Source organism: Lutjanus erythropterus, chromosome 4, assembly GCF_056507025.1.
Source record: "Lutjanus erythropterus isolate fLutEry1 chromosome 4, fLutEry1.hap2, whole genome shotgun sequence".
In the NCBI taxonomy this organism is placed as follows: Eukaryota; Metazoa; Chordata; class Actinopteri; order Lutjaniformes; family Lutjanidae; genus Lutjanus; species Lutjanus erythropterus.
In genome coordinates, this window is record NC_139320.1 from 12,778,567 (window position 1) to 12,796,676 (window position 18,110).

Consider the following 18,110-nt stretch of genomic DNA (forward strand, 5'->3'; position numbering starts at 1 on the left):
GAACTATTTTGTCTTTGTACTGTATTCAATTGAGTAAAAGTAGAAAAGGATTTGCTAATAATTCCAATCTGTTTTTATTTACATTGTCCACGGCATCCCAACTTCTTTTGGAATCATGGTTCCACATTTGTTCATACTGATTGGTATATATTTGTGGTTCATTTGTAAACACCATCAGTTCTCCAAAAACTGTCATACAGAGTTGTAAATCTGCCACCAATAGTAGCAACATGCACTTGCTACTAGTATTGAGACTAATTTATCTTCATAAAACTAATTAATAGAGGCACATGAACAAAGAAAATCTGATCCTGAATCTATTTCTTTACATGCTCACACACAAGCAAACACACACACACACATCAAATCCTCTCAGAGCCGGGGTCCTTCCCCTCAGTGATAAATGTCAGCCTTCCTCCTCCTGAACAGATATCGATGGTTATTTGGGCTTATTTCTCCAATCTGTTGTTCACCTCAGAGCGGAGATGGAATCCATTTCTGCCTGGTTGGCGGCGAGGGTGACTGTAGGACAAGGTAATTTGGCTGGCTGGCACCCTCTAGTATCTCTCCGTCTGAGCTGCTGAGCTATCTCAGCCTCTATTTCCAAAGTTTACCTCAAACAAACAAGTGCAGCAGACACAAAAAAACCCCCTCAGTTCTCTGCTCTGAGACGCACAAACTGGTCTTCAGCTGAAATGAAACAAAGTCGGGACGCTCTGAGCGGTTGTTAAGTTTGATCTGGCTATCGCAAACAATCTCCTGGGGAAGAAGGGAAAAAAGGACATGTAATACAAACCTCTTTTTTTTTAATGTCATTTCAGTTTACATCGTGTCAAGTATACATATATATTTTCAGATTTCAGCAGGAAATCAAACACTGAACATTTCATCTCTTCAATAAACAAGTGCATCCTGCAGATTGTTTTTGCACACTTGTGAGTTCAAGAGCAAATCCAAGACAAAGGTTTGAAGAAATGTAGTGTCAATGAATTGTTGAGGAGTGTAGTGTCCAAACAGGAAGCCATCCGTGGAAACGGGAAGGATTCAACTGGTCCACAAGTAAACATATATCTCTTCCAAACAGGTGATCAAGAGAAGTCCAAATCCAAGTACCAGTCTTTCTTCAAATATGGATCTGAACCCCTCAGATGAGCCCGAGTCAGTGTGATGAAGATCGTCAGGATGAATCTAAACTGACAAGAATCTATTTGTGTAAAATTTAGAGACTCAAAATTTAAGAATGCCAAGCCTTTAGACTATTTTACAATAAATATGCAGTTGACATTTATCTTAGACAATGCAGACTGCACTGTCGGTTTGTCAAGAAATGGAAATACAACACTGTCCTTAAAGTGAGATTACGTTACTTTTTTACTGGCGAAATATTGAATTCTTCTTGAAATGATAAGTGGAATATTTTTTCTCAAGTCAATACACTAACGCAGAATACTGGGTCTGGTATGACCAGCAGCTTATTGAGGCTAATGTTAGCCCATGTTAGCATACTTTTCATACATAGATGTCGCTGCACTGTTGACAAAACTAAGTCAGTTCTCTGGCTTTTCAGACTTTTGTCTTTTTGTGCAACTGGTTCACTATGATTTAGGGAGGTCACGAGAACAGATACTTCGATACCAAGTCAATACCACAATTCTGAAAACGTGACAGTACATGACTAGTACCTACAGTATCTAAGGTACTGTAGGGATAATATTCTTCAGAACAGGCACAGCATATACGCCTACAAGTATTCTGGTCTGCTGTTAAATGCCAAAGGAAGAAGAAGAACGTCACGTTGAAGATGATGAGAAGTGGAACTCCACCTCAACAGTAAACAGTCATTTATGGAAGTACTTTGTACTCAAAGTGGATCATCAGGGAAAAATAATACATTTGCAAATACCAGTATGCAAACAGTTCAATCAAACTTTTCAGGTGAAAATAACTAACTAACTTAATAAGTTAGCAAAGCACCAAAAAGACAGACATGTAGATGTCAAGTTTCAATTCATATTAATGTCACATTAACAACATATCCAGAGTGTTATCCTTGTTATCCTTATCCTCAAATACATTTTATCATTATTTTTGTTTGACACAACTGGCATTGCTGTCAAGCAAACTATGTTTCACAATGTTTGCCATAGCTAAATGCTAATGGCTCCCATGTTTAGGCTAATGTACTGTAATCACAGCTCACTCTCTACTGCTCTACTGTCCTCACTCCTTTATGTTCAGTCTGTGTCATCTGTCATCAAAATATAATGTTAGCAGATTGAATAAATATTTCCGGATGAGCAGTTTGTCACCATGTCAGTTAATTTAAACAACTGCTGCAGTCTGGGTTCAACCTAAATACAGATTTTTGCACTCATTACTTGGCAGACATCGGCAAAATGCTGCCTTGATGATGAGTCAGGCTTAATACAAATCCCCCTCAGTCTTTTGTCCTGGAGGTTCAGAAGAGTTTTAATTTTAGATAGCAAAGAAAAATAACAATGGCTTAGTTTCTTGTTTTTTTACTTGTATCAAATTGGGTATCGATAACTGTGTAATTCCACTGCTATTGGTATCGAATACTAAATTTCTGGACTTGTGACATCCCTACTATTTTTTAGTATTTGCCATTTTTCTGTAAATGCCACTTGTGGCCACTGTTCAGTCAAAGTTGCATAGATTCACTTAAATGTTTCAAACACTTTCAATAAAGGCTGAGCCTTTTGATTGGAAATCATTTAGGCATTTCAGTATTGAGGCTGATCAAGCAATGTGGTCACTTTTCGGTAAAAACAAGTCTAAAAGTTAGAGTATCTAAAACACATAAAAACAATCACTGAAATATTGTAGATAATCACAGTAGTTATTGGTGCTGTAAACACATTTAGGGGATTTGGGAGAGCTGCATAACATGCAGTTTGGCAGAGGAAGAGCATAAGTGCATTTGGAATAAACATGAAATGTCCTCCTGAGATTTGACAAAAAAGATTATTTTTGGAATAAAACTTTGAAGACTTCCATAGTAGCACCGGAGAAATTATTGTTCAACTGTTTCCTTTGTTCTAAGCTCCTAAAGTGGAAAAGCAGATTTCCTGCAAATGACTGCTCCAAGGTGTAACGCAGTCCAACTTTCTGTCCGTGATGGAATGAGTCCAAACTTGAGCTCCCTAACTAGCAAAGGCACTTTTTGATCTATAGGCATATGGAATGATCATTTTAAGGAATTTGAGCAGCAGCATACCAAGAAAACATTTCATGAAAGGAACAAGGAGAGTCTCTCATGAATGTATCATCGTAGACACTGTATATATATGAAGAAGTAGCTGCTGGAGGGGCAGAGATAAACTGGAAATCTAAATGATCCTCTGGGGGCTGTCAGCTCACAGACCATTGGTGAGTATAATAACATGGGTACAGGATTAAAAAAAACCCATCATATTCTATTTGATACTGCTTTTGACAGGCCAACTTGGCAGGTTGTTCATTTATCTGAAAAGCTGTTTAATTTACTTTGGTATATTCAACCACAGTCTGATTGTTTCATGCTTAAAGGGACAGTTCACCCCAAAATCAAAAATACATATTTTTCTGAGTTTGGAGATATCGGCCATAGAGATGTCTGCCTTTTTTTTTTTTAATATAATGGAACAGTAGTCAGCTTATGTTGTTCAAAATGCCAAAATAATACCTTAAAACAACCTCAACAGCAACGTCTTTCCAGAAATCATAACTTGTATCACTGCAAAGAAGAAAGTGAGCATCTGCTCATGGACGAGAGGCTTACTCTTGAGCGAGTGTTAACATTAATGGCGTCTTCCATGACTGTAATGCAACTGTTGCACCACTGACCTAGCTGGAGGGGTAAAACGATTGGCAAGTGTAGTTCAGTAGAAAGAAATTAGTTCCTGATCACAATAAAGTCAAGGATTGTTTTGAGTAACCAGGTCAAGATTTCTGGACAGAGATAAAGCTTTTGAGAAGCATCTCATATTTGAAAAATGGCAGACATCTCTACAGCTGATATCTCCAAAACTCAGCAACTCACACCATAACTCTCTCGATGGCTAAATACCACTAGAGGTAAGAGGAAAAAATGTGTACTTTTGGTTTTGGATGAACTGTCCCTTTAAATTGCAACAAGGTGACTTAAAAGATTAACATCACGGTGCCTTCAGAAGCTTCTTGGGAAAATCAAAACTAAAAGTTGACGAGATTAAAAAAACAAAACAAAACAGGGTTAAACATGTTTTAAGTCAGGACTTTTGGAATCCCAGTGCCCAAATATAATATCCATCCTTCATTTTAAATATTCTTAAAATCGGCTGCATCTCCAGAGACTTTGTCCAACATTGTACCTCCAAATTGTGTGAAACTGCACACGCAGTGATGTCCCCGTTCGGGTCAAATTTCAAGCGCTGTTTTCTTTTCCTCAGTCTGTTGCTGGGTGGAGAGGTCAGTGCTGGAGCACTGCTGAGGTCTGCAGTGATGCTGCACTAAAAGTGGTCAACACACCCTCAGAGGGAACCTTCGGCGCCTGGTGGGGGGCTAAAAGCAGCAGCCTCTCAGCACCTGATGGGAGGGGGTCATTCAAAGGTCAGTGGTAATGACAGGCGTGACACCGTGGATGAGCAGCGTGGGGCCCAGGTCCTTGGTTAGCAGCTCCAGCTGGTGTAAGTAGGTGGTGTAGCGGCGGGTGTCAGCTGGGGGGCGGGGCAAGTACAGGAAACGCACAGCGGGGGCGGGCTGAGCCGTGTCTAGGATCAGCTTATTGACAGCTGACAGGTAGTCATCTGACAGGCGAGTGGCATTGCTTGGGAAGCTATTAACATAGTCTTCATCCTCCTCTTCCTCTTCTGCCCTAGGCTTCTTCTCCTCTGTAGTGGCATCTGGGGATTTTGACAGCTGCTTCTTGCCCCACTCGCCTTGGCGCTGCCAGTGTAGTGCCACCTGTTGGTCCCAGGGCACAGGGTAGACCTGAGCTTTAATTCTCAACTCTTTCAACAGCTGACCCAGCTTCTCCTCCGAGCCTCTTACGCTTCGCCCTTCCTCCACGCACAGGAAGAGACGAAGCGTTGCTTTGCGCCAGGCTCTCACCATGTTGAGGATACATGCTAGCTGTAGCAGGAACAGAGAGCAGGTGTCGACATAGCTACTGCTATCAGGACGCAGAAGATTTACAGGCCAGACGTCCACGTACACAGCTCCCTTCCCCAGAGAGGTGGAGGGCGGCGAGAGGACCTCGGCTCGGTCAAAGTTGTTAAAGTATCGGGCAAGCACTACGTTCTTTAGCATCTTCATGGCATCTGCAATGACTGCTACATACTCTTGAGGTCCGAGAACCTTCCCGTCCCCAAATTCACCATAATCCTGTCTGTCGCTGGACCCCCTTAGGGAGGCGAAGTGGAAGAGAGGAGGCTGTTGCTCGAGTTCCTTTGAGGGACCTGAGGAATCTGTGCACTGAATGGTAGAAAGCGAAGGATCAATCAGCTTGTCCTTTGGAAGACAGTCATCATAGAAACCAAGGACTAGGGTGTTAGGACGCATTCCACCTTGAAAGGAAGAGAAAAAAACATTAGGCAAATAATGAGACTGTTTGCAATTCAAATTGTTTCTGTATCATCATCACTGACTGCTTGAGTTGTTAAGTGAAAAGTAGAGGTGAAAGTTAAGTCATCTTATAAAATGGAGCAGGGAAAGTAAGAGACAGATGTGAAGAAGACAAGTGTTGGAGTGAGAACTAGAGGGAAGCCAAAGGGAGATAAGAGAAAGGGCTGGCCAGAAACAAGAGCAGTCAAAGTTAGACATGAGTGACAGCTCTCAGGAAAGCAGGAAGACAGCAAATAACAAAGAAAGAAGTAGAAAACTACTGAGAGTAAAATCTATTTGAAGTTTGGAGGGGTTCCTACTGAAAAGGAGAGAATGTCAAATATGAGTTTAAGGTTAGAACCAAGACTAAAAAAAAAAGAAACTTTAAAAACCGTGATAACAAAAGGACAATATAGGCTGTCCATCAAGCCGAAACCCATGAACTTAAAGAGGAAAATTTAGCAGTTGAAATAGTTTCAGCGTCTTAACATACAGAGTCTTTTGAAATGCTTTTGTATGACAGTGACGACTGAGGGTTGAATGTATCTGCAGAAAATAAGCTCTGTGGTCAACAAACATTTATGATACTTAAATTTTTTGTTCAACAAGATAATCTTCACAGACACCACTGTTATGAATTTTTGCTTAAATACAATCGCCAGTAGTAAAAAGCTAACATTAGGCTATAAACAAACTACACTGCTTAGCGAGGTTTCTGACAAGTTGTGTATTCTCATTTAGCAACTTCTTAGCAATGTATTTTTTAAGACATGTCAAAGCTTCAAAATCATGACTAGGATACTTGTGTTACCCACACACCTTATTTGAGACATCTATTAAAAAAAACCAAAACAAAAAAACAAAAAAACACTGACTTAAAGACATGGGAACCACAAGTGCTAATCTGCTAACTAATTTCTAGGTTTTAGGACTAATTCATGCAGCAATCTATATTGTGCCTGAGAAAACTGAGAAATTTAGGGGGCAGCTGAACCTGTATTACTGACAGAAGTTGGAGAGGCAGTTTATATGGAAGCACTGAAATACATTCAAGTGTCCAGTTAAGTGTAAAAGTGTAAAAGGGGTTTAAGTGTTAACCTTGAATGAAGCTGAAGTTTTGGTTTTAGTGGAAGCAAAAAAGAAATTCAAGTGGCAGCTGTAACACCATTCCTGAAAGAAGTTAAAAGGGAAGTTATAGTGGGAGTGCTGAAAGTTCCAGTTTAAGTGTTAAGTGCTGAATGAAATTTAAGTGAAAGTTTTGAAGCCGTCATGTGCAGATTTTAATCGTAACGAGGTTAACTGCACCAATTTTAACTACGGATTCTCTGTTTTTTTTCTACAGACAAAAACTTGTTTTAGTACTTATAAAAAACAAAAAATTAAAAATTACAGCTTTAAAATATCCCTGATATCCATGTAGGCTTGGCAACATCCTTATTGACCAACGGGCACATTTTTATGGTGATGATGGTGCCACTGACCTAGTCCCGAGATGAAGAGGAGATGTTGGATCCCATGACGAACAGAATCAGACAGTGTCAAGTTGACAAAAGCTTTGATGTTTAGATGATCCACCAGAGACAACCAGGAGTCATACTGGGACTGCAGAGGGTCCGACGGTAAAGTGTCTGGGAGGATGGAAGAAAACAAAAATGGTGTGACGTGACAAAACACAGCTGACAGCTCAATAGAAGCATATTGTGGATTCAGGGAAGGTAAAGGAAAGAGAGGGCTGAGAACAATTGATATACAAGTCAGAGGAGAGAGTAGAGAAGTCGGTATGACAGAGCTGGAATTAGAGGCGCAGCGTGAGAGAGATACAAGACAAGATGCTGAGATGTGGGGGGGCATGGAGAGAAAAAGATGCAAGCACAAATGACAGCGTAGACAGAATGTGAGACAGAAAGGAAGATACAGGGGAGCACAAACACGCAGGCAGGTGATCAATCATCCAAAAAAACATCAATATGTATGTAGAGAGCAATCCAGAGGCCACATCTGTGAGCTTCACAGACAATTCCTGTGGCAGTCTAAGCTGTGTTAGGACCTCATCAGACTGTTGCTCCGATAGATAAGCACTCTTTGTATTCAGCTTTAAAGTACACAGCTGTTAGACGAGTGGGAGAATAAATGGACAGACATAAAATACATCAGGATGGCAATGTGTTAGTATCTGGGAGTCCTCAACAACAAACTCTTCTGAATGTAATTATGTGAATGAATGATTCCTTCATATTTCTCAAGACCAAGTGCCTCGTCAGCACTCAAAATGAGAGAAGGGCTCTTCAGTGGCTAATGAACATGTCATTTTTTCACTGTGAAGCACTCAGTGGATTTGGATTCTGAAGACTCCATTCAAGGCCAGTCCCAGTCCCCCATCAACACATAAAACGCCCCCAACAAAATCCTCAAAAGACAAAGAAAACAATCAATGACCCTGCTCCTTTAGACTCTCTAAGTGTGCGCCTCTGCAGAGAAGAAAGGAGACGCCCCTGGAGCATTGTGTGTGCAATTACTTCACTCAGAAAAAAACAGAGCAGCAGATGAGGCGATGCCATGGAGAAAGGTCTGGTCTGTCCACTCAACGATGCCCTGCTCACCGTGAAACCGGGAGGCATTTTGCTCATTCATACACTTACATATCTTGAAAAGATCTCCCAGTTGTTTTGAGCTGGTCCTGAATGAAAACACTTAAGCAAAATGGCAATATTGCTACTTTTTTCTAGTAAATAGTAGTACAACAGATGGCTATTAAAATTCTGAAATAATGTTGACAGTCAAAAAAACAAGCTTTTAGTTTTGTCTAAATGTTAAATTATCCAAAAACTACATCCCTTCACCAGCCTCGATTTGTTTTCTTCATAATTAATAGTCACCCTGTCACACTGTGCTGGTCTAGATGAGAAATGGTGCAGAAACAAACATTTTAAGTACTCCTGATAATCTGATGTTGTCATGCAAACAAACTTTGGAACTCAACACTGTGTGGTTTCCTGATCGTTCACAGGTTCATGGAAGAACTGAACACAATGTTCCATCATGACTGTTTTGTATAAGATAAATGTAATAATACAGGAAGCATAGCTGAATGCAATCAGAAGTGATTTGGTATTGTCTACACATGAACAGTATTTTTGAAAACAAATATTAGAGTTTTTTTTTTTTGCCCTGCAGATTTTTAAAAGCTATGGCTTCAGTGTATCTGTGTGGACTGGGAGAAACTGGTGCAACTAGTTATATACTGGTACTGGTCATTAGGATGGAGGAGAGCAACCTTATCCCTAACTCCACCCAGAAAACTGGCGTGAGAGTGAGGCAGCACCAGCAGGGATTGCTGGCGAGCCAGCTGACCAATCACACTGATAGATCCCGCTGTGAAGCTGGATAGAGCTCTCAAGTGACCGGTCTTGTGCGCAAAAAGCTTTTATTGCCGTTTTGATGGATAGTTTGCTTAAATATCACAACACAAAGGTCCATTATGACATTAATAGGAAACTGGGGCTATCGGCCTTGTTCTCTTGTGAGGTGTTTTGGTGTAAAGTTACTGTTTTTATTGTAGGTGAGTGGCTGCGGTCAGGAAGGGGAGCTGCTGTGTGACACTAAGCAGCTGCACCTGTGCCTGATGAGGACTACAGGGATAAGGGAGAAATCTGAGCACAGGCAAGCCGTTCTGGAGAGCTACGCTTGGTGTCGACAGCAAAGCCTAGCAGAGTGGTCACTGCTGGGGGTGGGTGTTGTTCACATGCCGGTTTGGGCTGTCGGTGGAGAAGAGAGGTAGCTGGGCTGTCGGGAGACACATGACTCAGGGTTTCACATTAACTTACATCCAGTAACTGCAGTGACTATAAGGTTAGAGTGGGGTTAAGGTAAGAGGACAACACATATCGTCGGGGAAAGACTTTGCACAGCTGTGGAAACAACAAATGCAATGGTTAACATTGTAGCTAGATGTAGGTTAGCGTTTAGCAGAACCCTGGAATGCCTTTAAGAGTATAGCCAATCAGAGTAGGGTAGGGGCCAGTCTTCCTGCAAGGCATACTGGGTAGGTGCATCCAGAAAGTCAGTTTAGTCGCTGCCAGCAGCAACCTCTGGGCAAATAATTATATTTACAGCCTTGTGTCAAATAACTGTAAGTATATAACTAGTTAACTACTATTACCTGTATTTACTTTACCACCACCAAAGGAAATAAGCTCACTACACATACTCAGAATGTTCTTCTCTGGTACTTGACTTATCATTAATGTAGACTTTAACACCCCGCCATGCCTATTTAAGTGCTTTGAAATTGTTTTTGTGGGTGTACAGGGGTATTTTGTAAGAATTGTTTTTAAAAACAGAGGGAGAAAATATACTTTTTCAAGAATATCTGTACATGTGTTGACAAGACCTTAGCAGAGGTTCAGTTTCTAAATACTGAGCAGAATTTCAGTGTCCTTACTGAGATCTCCCAGCTGGACATGTCCCAGCACGTAGAGGCCACTCTTCTTGATGTCGTTGATGAAGGTGATGAGGCCCACATTGCTGCGAGGGTTGGAAACCATCAGCAGGACCTGAGGCCTCCAGAACTTGACATGATCCTTCCTCACATCCAGCATCAGCAGGTACTTGCGCACCTATAGGAGTCAAGAGAATCGGGATGTTATTGGGAGGTGTGTTTATTTAACCCAGTGGTTCATAGCAGTGGATTTGAGTGACATTCAGACAGCCTCGTGTGTAGGCTGGAGATGTCTCTGCAGTTATCAGAGACTCAGGCTCAGAACTTTAAGTCCTCTTTAATTACATGACACCCACTCCCTGAAATTCCATTCTGCAGGTGATGTAACTTACATATGCTAACATCACTTGCAGTAGAGATTTTCTGCATAACTTTTTTTTTTAGAATAAGGAATATGCATTTGTGAGCCTACAGATTTGATTTGACATTTCTAATGCTTGCAAAATCACTGCAGGATTTTAATTAAGCAAGTAGAAATTCTCCACATATAGACTCAAACATGCTCACTCATATATTTAATGTCTGTTTCATGTTTTGCTGTTCCTCCATGATCTGGGACGTGTGCAGAAAGGGGAAGTAACTTTTATAGATCATTGCTACATTAAGATTTCACACAGGGTTCACTCAACAGCCTGTAATAAACCCAATAATGAATTTCACGTCTATAGCGTATAGCATTCCTTATGCACAAGAAAAAATACATTTGTTAAATAAACCACTATAGAAACAACACTGTTAATGAGCTAATTTGAGGTTAAGAGAGAGATGCAGGTACTGTATATCTTACAGGGATAAATGGATCATTAAAGGACCAGTTTGTAGGATTCAGTGGTATTTACCAATAAGCTTCCTGACTGCAAACACTTTTCATTACGCTCCCTTTCCAAGTGTGTACAAGAACCTATGGTGGCTGCAAGACTTAAGAAAACTGCAAAAGCCCTATTTAGAGCCAGTGTTTGTCCATTTTAGGCTATCGCAGACGCATGGTGGCACAACATAGCGGACTTCGTGGAAGAGGACCCGCGATCTATCTATGTAGATAAAAAGAGCTCATTCTGAGGTAATTAAAACACAGTAATACTTATACTCAGATGGTTATACACTAATGTAAAATATAAGTATTTTAAACATATATGATCATCAACAACAAAAAAAAAGAATTAACCTTAAACCTCTGTTTTTTTGTACTTTTGCTACACCTCTAATATCACTGTACAACCCTATGTTGTATAATGATAATAAATGTCCTTGAATCCTTGAAATGCTTCTCAGACAGTATTGCCACTAGATGTTTGTTTGCATCTGGTCCTACCTTCTGCCTCATTTTAATTCACTGTACATTTTTTTATTTGATTCCATAATTTCTTTGGGATTAAAGGCAAATGCATAGGAAAAACAAATTCCCAAAAGCTCCCACAAGACAGATCTGGCAGCGTCTGAGAAGTGGACTGGACGAGAGTGATTTGAATACCCTGTATGAGCTGCCAAGAAATTCAGTTAAGCAAACGAGTCTCACGGTGTGGATATGGCATTTCCTGCATATCTTTTGGCTTAAGTTTTGAATTTAATGTGAGATTGCAACTTTCAAGACAAGAAACTGTCCAATCTTCCTCTTATAAATATGTTGCAAATGACGAATGTATTGCTGTTGCAGCTGTGTGTCATCTGGAATGACCAGTACCTTATGGCGGCTAATGTTAATAAATTTTATATAGATATTGCTGGACTGGATTCATGGACTTTATGACCCTACTTTATTTTTGCCACCGTTACACGGTGTTTTAAGATGTCACAGATAAACTCTGTCTCCGTCTCTCTCTGCTGTGGGTCAGCTTTTTTTTTTCTTTTTTCTACTTTTACCTGGTTTCAAATGGAGCTACAACTCAATCAGTACTTTCTCATCTCCCTCCTCCTATACTTAATTTCATTTGTGCTGAGCCTGTTGCCCAAACAGACAAGCCTGTTTATATTGTCAGGTGACAGGGAAGCTTGTTTCTTTTTCAAACTACGAGTCAGGCCAATATAAGAGGACGTGGGTTAATCACATGTCAAAAAAGTAGTGGCGTTAAAAGGAATTTGTGTTAACGCATTATTGACACGTTATTAACATGTATCAATGTGGCTACCATTAGCAGTGCTAGCACCAGCAGCCTGCTCTCCTTGCATGTTAATGTCCATAGGCCTGAACTGAATGTGGATATGTATTGCTCCGGACGAGTGGATGTATGCCAGTTTATTTTGACACAGTCAACATAATAATTCCTCTAGCAATGGTAGCAGCACTTGATCTTTTATTCGACTACTTGCAAACATCCCTAATAACTGCGTGCTTTAAGTGCCTGAATATCCTGTGTATATGTGTGTGTAACTCTACCTTATATGTATGCATGCGCTGTTGTGTTGTCGCTGCAGGGTCTTCTCTTATGTAGAAACATATTACACCTCTAATCAACACCCCATTAGGATTAAAGACTGGCGGGGACCAAAGGTTTTCTGCTAATTTATTTGTGTGTATATGTGAGCATGTGAGTATGCATACATACAGTATGCGCCAATCAACTGCTACTGGTGAACACATCCCCATATGTGATTGCTTATGGATGCACACTTAAATGTCGGTGTGCATCGGTATTACAATGCACACTATGACACAACCATCATTTGGATTCTGAAAGTGTGTTGGTGAGGTGACATCAAGGCACCATTAAGGGAATGTAACCAAGTGGAACCAAATATTAGATCCAAACCTACAGTCTACTAGGAATGATTAACACGCGATTTATACCCTCATTGGAATTAATGACCACTAGCTCAGTAACGACATGCCCACCATGTTAAAGCTGCTGCTCACATCGATGAAGGGTAACTTTAAAGGACAATTGTGTGGTTTTTTTCATGGCTTTTGCACTCTTGAGTGGCTTGACTAAAAGTGGAGTCTTTGTGTTAAAAAAAACATAGGGGCGGCCGTCATTTCTGACGAAAGCACAGCAGAAAAGTGATGTGAAGAACCTGAAAGTGGACCCTAAAGGACTAGCAAATTAAAAAAGCGGGCCTTCTTTGATTAAAACACCACTTAAATGGAAGAGTGTCACTTGAGACTAAAAATACTTTAAAATGGCTTGCACTTGAAAAGACTTTAAGGTGTGTTTGATAGTCTTGAGGTAATGATCTGAAATTGTAGGGAAAATGAAAGAATGACACTTTTTCTGTGTTGCAGCTCCACTTAGGGATTTAGCCTGAAAAGAAATGGAAAAATCACGCCACTAATGACTGTCTTGGCAATACGAGTTTAGCTCAAGGTCCTGAAGCTGCTGAGTGAACAGTATATGTGTGTCTATACAGCCATCAATCAAAAATGAAGATGCAACCGCTTCCAACATTATTACCATCATAATCACCATAACTGTTTTCATGCTCCTATCCACTAATTGCCGTAAAAAATGAAAAAAACGAGGTCTCAGAGGCGAAGTCCAACTGCCTCCACTCATCTGATCATCTGTCTCTCTTTATCTCTCCATTTTCCCCTGTCTTCTCATCCATCAGGCTATCATCATTTCTCTGTCGCTTCAGTCTCATCCATCACTTAGTTTCTCAATCACTCATCCCCTCTCCCTGCTTATATTCTGTCTCTATCTTTCCCTCCCATGATACCATCAGCGTTTCTTGCCTCAGTTTGTCTTTTTCTTCGTTCGCTTTCTCTCCTAAACACTGTTGTCAGCCGCCTGTTATCTCCCAGTGTGTTTTTTTGTTGCGAGCTGTTGTGTCCCCCGTGCCTGCTTCAATGTCACCCAGTTGGCACCCTGCCACACTGACTACTGCTGGAGGAAGGCAGGAGTGGAAGATGAGTGCATGTATGAGATTTATACATGCATTCACTTGGCCTCTTCTTCTTGGCTTATTACTGTAATCGGCAGGCTGGGGCCCAGTTTTAAAGAAAGGAAGCAAAAATATGTTAAGACACCCATAAAGCCTTGGTTCTTGGCAATAATAAACTGAACAGTGTTACTAGTTATATTGTTCATTCACTGTAATAAATGAACGACTTTTATTTTAACATGACACAATTCCTATTTAGAACTCCAAATGACCTACAGTCATGGACAGATTATGAGACAGTGGGACCCTGGACACACACTGGTGAAATGCCCCACACACCCCTTGCACATAGAACAAAGATATTTTGTGTGTCTCTGAGGTCGCTTTGTTTGTCTCTTTGTGTTTTTTTTTGTGGGTTTTTGTGATTAGTTTGTGAGTCTTTGTGGCCTTTTTGTTTCTCTCTGTGGTTGTTTTGGGTGTCTCTTCAGTTGTTTCGTGCATGTCTTTGTGGTAGTTTTGCATATCTTTTTTGTTTTTGTTTTTTTTACATAAAAATTAGTGAGTATATGCAGTTAAAACGAGGGTAAACCCACAAAAAAATCTAAAATTTTCTCGGATGTGAAATGTCACAAATGCAGCAAAAACAGTTACTAAAAAGAAGAAAGCAGCATAGAGGCAAGTCACATGGTTACGTTTTAATATCTTTTACGTCAGTATCTCTTTCAAATTCAACTGACTAATTAGGAATAAATGCTTGAGCGTTGCTTGAACGGAGACGGATGAAATTTGTGCTTGAGACGACAAAGAATCACTGACACTGCAGTGGAAAAGGGGTGAAAATTAGTGTGTCTAACTGGGTGTCATGTTTTTACCCCTGCCAGAAACTGATAAATACTAGTGACTACTGTAGAGTCATTTGACCTGGGAATAACTGTGCCCTTTCCTACTGAAGACAAAAGCCAGATGTTGGTGGATTTTTTTCTCCAGTGTAAATGGACAACGTCTTTTTGTTAACAGTCTCTACATACAGAAGATGTGACTCAGGGGCCCATAGGCCTGTTCAGTAATCCATCCATGGTATCAAGCCAACTACCTATCACCTTCTGACTCTGATAGGTGGCACTAAGAGTGGACAATCAGATTGGTAGTTCCTGTTTATGGGTTGAGAAAAACAGCAGAGGAAGGAGAGAGGGAGGAGGAGATGCAGAGAACAGGATGAATGAAAGGAAAGGAGGGAAAGGAGAATGAGGAGGAAAAGCTCAATAAGTTAAGTGGTTGTAATAATGTTCTGCCTCCTGACAAGCTGCTGGCAAACCCAGCCACCCTCACCCTCCCTGCCCATAACCCCTGCCCGCAGCCTTGGCAACGGTTCCCCTCGGCAACAGGCCCTCCTGGCAACAGTGCCCCCTCTCCTTGAGAGCAACAGGCTCACCAGATAGAGGACATGGAGAGCTGGATGATGTAAAGCTTGTGTGTGTGTGTGTGTGTGTGTGTGTGTGTGTGTGTGTGTGTGTGTGTGTGTGTGTGTGTGTATATGTTAGTGAGTATGCGTGTGTGTAATGAATGTAGAGAGATCGCTGAGGGAAATATGCAAGTGTGTGTGTGTGTGTGTGTGTGTGTGTGTGTGTGTGTGTCTGGTAAACCTGATATAAATGTGATAGATAGCTGCTGTAAGAATGACAAAGCAGTGTTGTGTGTATGTGTGAGACAAGACAGTGAGGGAAAATGTGTGTTTTTGTCTGCTAAATGCAGAGGGCTTGGCTGAGGGAGAGGCAGCAGAAATCAGTCTGTCTGTGTCTGTCTGTGTTTGTGTGTGTGTGTGTGTGTGTGTGTGTGTGTCTGCATGTCTCTATAAACCTGATAGAACGATTGCTTGGCAGAGGTACAGGCTCTTGTAAAGCTGAGGGGATGAGATTTTAGTTGCTCTAGTAATGACAATGCAGTATTGAGTGTGTGTGTGTGTGTGTGTGTGTGTGTGTGTGTGTGTGTGTGTGTGTGTGTGTGTGTTTGTTTGTGTGTGTCTCAGACCTGGTGGAAAATAAGAGCCTGGCTGATGTAGCCCCAGCTGGAGGTGGGACTGAGGTAGTGAATCAGCAGAAGCAGCAGCAGCATGAAGGCGATGCTGGCTGAGGCATAGATGGCGTTGATCAGGAACATCATGACAGCGCAACCCACAATGCCCAACACACATGTGTGCCAGGTGAAGTAACGAAAGGTTGGCCTATGAAGAGAACAGGAGAGGGGAGAGGTAAAAGTTAGGGTGGAAGCAATTCACATTTCAATCATTAGCATACATCAGATTTGCCCACTTCTCATGTGATGAAGGTTCCTCCCTGATATCTGCTACTTGTTTTTGGTTTTATTTTTATTTCAGATGGCTGTGTATTAGGGTGCTTAAATTCTTTAGGCTCTATCAAATATTCCTCCTTTCACACTAGTAAAAGTTATCCTTACTGTACTAGCCATATCCTTAAGTAGGTTCTTCACTGTGTTCACTAGCTACTTGCTAACTAGTCCATCTGCCATTTGGTGCAGGGCAGGTAGCACACGCTGGACATTTTGCTGCCTGCTGCAGCTGGAATCAAGGTTGTTGAGAGCAGTGAAACTGAAACAAACAGTTAAGAAACCAAACCAGTTAGCTGAGGGGAACTAAAGAACTGGATGATAATTTACGAGTGACTAATGTTTTTACCCCCTGGATTCTGTGTGGGGTTGTACCACCACGGCAGAATGTTGAGCCACCTGTAGCAGGAACTACCACCGACGCTGATTTTGTCAACACTATGATGTCACAACCATGCATGATGCAGTCTTGAAACTTTACAGATGTGTAGTTGAGATCAAAGTTACTGCAGAGGTTGAAGATGGGTGTGATCCAAACAAGGACACTGGAAGGAGGGGTGTGTGAATCATAGTCACAGCACCACCGACTGACAACAGAAAATTTCAGGCCCTATTCTCTCACAAATCACTCTTACCTCATATTAACCAAACTCACCTCATACATGGTTAGCAAAATCTTAAGAGCTTGATGACACACACAGTGTCATCACTGTATGCCAGTTTCAATCATTCCTGTCCACTCAAAGCTGCATCACAGCTGGTGTTGTCCCTGTTTCCTGGATTCATACAAGCAGCTCCTCTCACATTACAGATATTTATTTGATCCATTATTAATATAAGAATATTGATTACAACAGCTTGAAAGACTGTTGATCAATTGTCATTTCTTTTTGAGGGTCTATCTAATGTTGCTAATAGAGGCCTGATGTGTTTGGTCTCCACTTATTCAAGTACTTCAAACAGAGACATAAAAGCAAGTTCTGTCATAATGTGTCAAAGATCTCTGCAAACACGTTCTGCAGATTAGTGGAACAGTGTTATAAAAAACATGCTATTTGTAATGAGAATTTTTCTAAAAATGAAAAAATGCCTCTAAGGCGTAATAATGTGTTGTTAATAAAACCTGGAGAGATGGAACAATTTGTTCAGACAGACAGAAATACCATCGACCCTTTGAAAAACAAACAGGCATCACACCATGGTTGTGACTGTAGTGAAAACACACAACTTAGTTTGGTCATTAAATCGAGATTTACAGTATTACATAGTGTAAAGACACTTGGGACTGAATTTTGTAGGGTACTCTGGATGACATGTGCATCTCACTGTGCAAACTTCAAATGTGGTGTTTTTTTGTTTTTTTTTTTGAGGCAAAACCATTATTTTAACCAAACATATTAAAATTAACATTCTGTAAACATGACAAACTTAATGACTTCATGGTATTGCTTGACAGTTGTAATCTGGCATATTCCATATGATAAAGTATAGTGATGATCCTTTCAGGCACACGTGGGTTCTTAAAGTTCTTTAGAGGGGTTCTTTAGAGGATATGATAAGAAAAACCTTTTTTTAGCTACTAGCTCATGGCCAACATGTCTGAAGAGGCACTTCCCAAATGTCAGTGCTGAGAGGGATTTGACAAACCACAGAGGGTTTCAGTGAAAAGGCAGCTGGTAAGAAATCAAGATTCTCTGAACATGGTTATCCATACACCTGGGTTGAAATCAATGAAACGAAAATCTCATAATGATTAATTTAAGTCTAGCAAGAACAAAGAAATACATTTTCAGTCAGAGTATTACTGCTTTCTGACCTTATTCCCACGCTATGGTCTACTTTCATAAAGAAAGGCAGATCTGTTTCAATT

General features: G+C 40.8%; 1 protein-coding gene across 1 annotated transcript in view; it reads right to left on the bottom strand.

Annotated features, from left to right (window-relative positions):
- Positions 1-2,533: 2,533 nt before the first annotated feature.
- Positions 2,534-18,110, bottom strand: part of LOC146328144 (solute carrier family 12 member 9) — a 76,389-nt gene continuing 60,812 nt past the window's right edge. Inside the window, exons 10-13 of the mRNA XM_084717001.1 lie at positions 15,926-16,118; positions 10,025-10,199; positions 7,065-7,211; positions 2,534-5,546 (exon numbers count right to left, since the gene is read on the bottom strand). Of these exons, the coding sequence (XP_084573127.1) occupies positions 4,585-5,546; positions 7,065-7,211; positions 10,025-10,199; positions 15,926-16,118 (1,477 nt within the window). The 3' untranslated portion in view covers positions 2,534-4,584. The remainder of the gene's footprint in view (positions 5,547-7,064; positions 7,212-10,024; positions 10,200-15,925; positions 16,119-18,110) is intronic.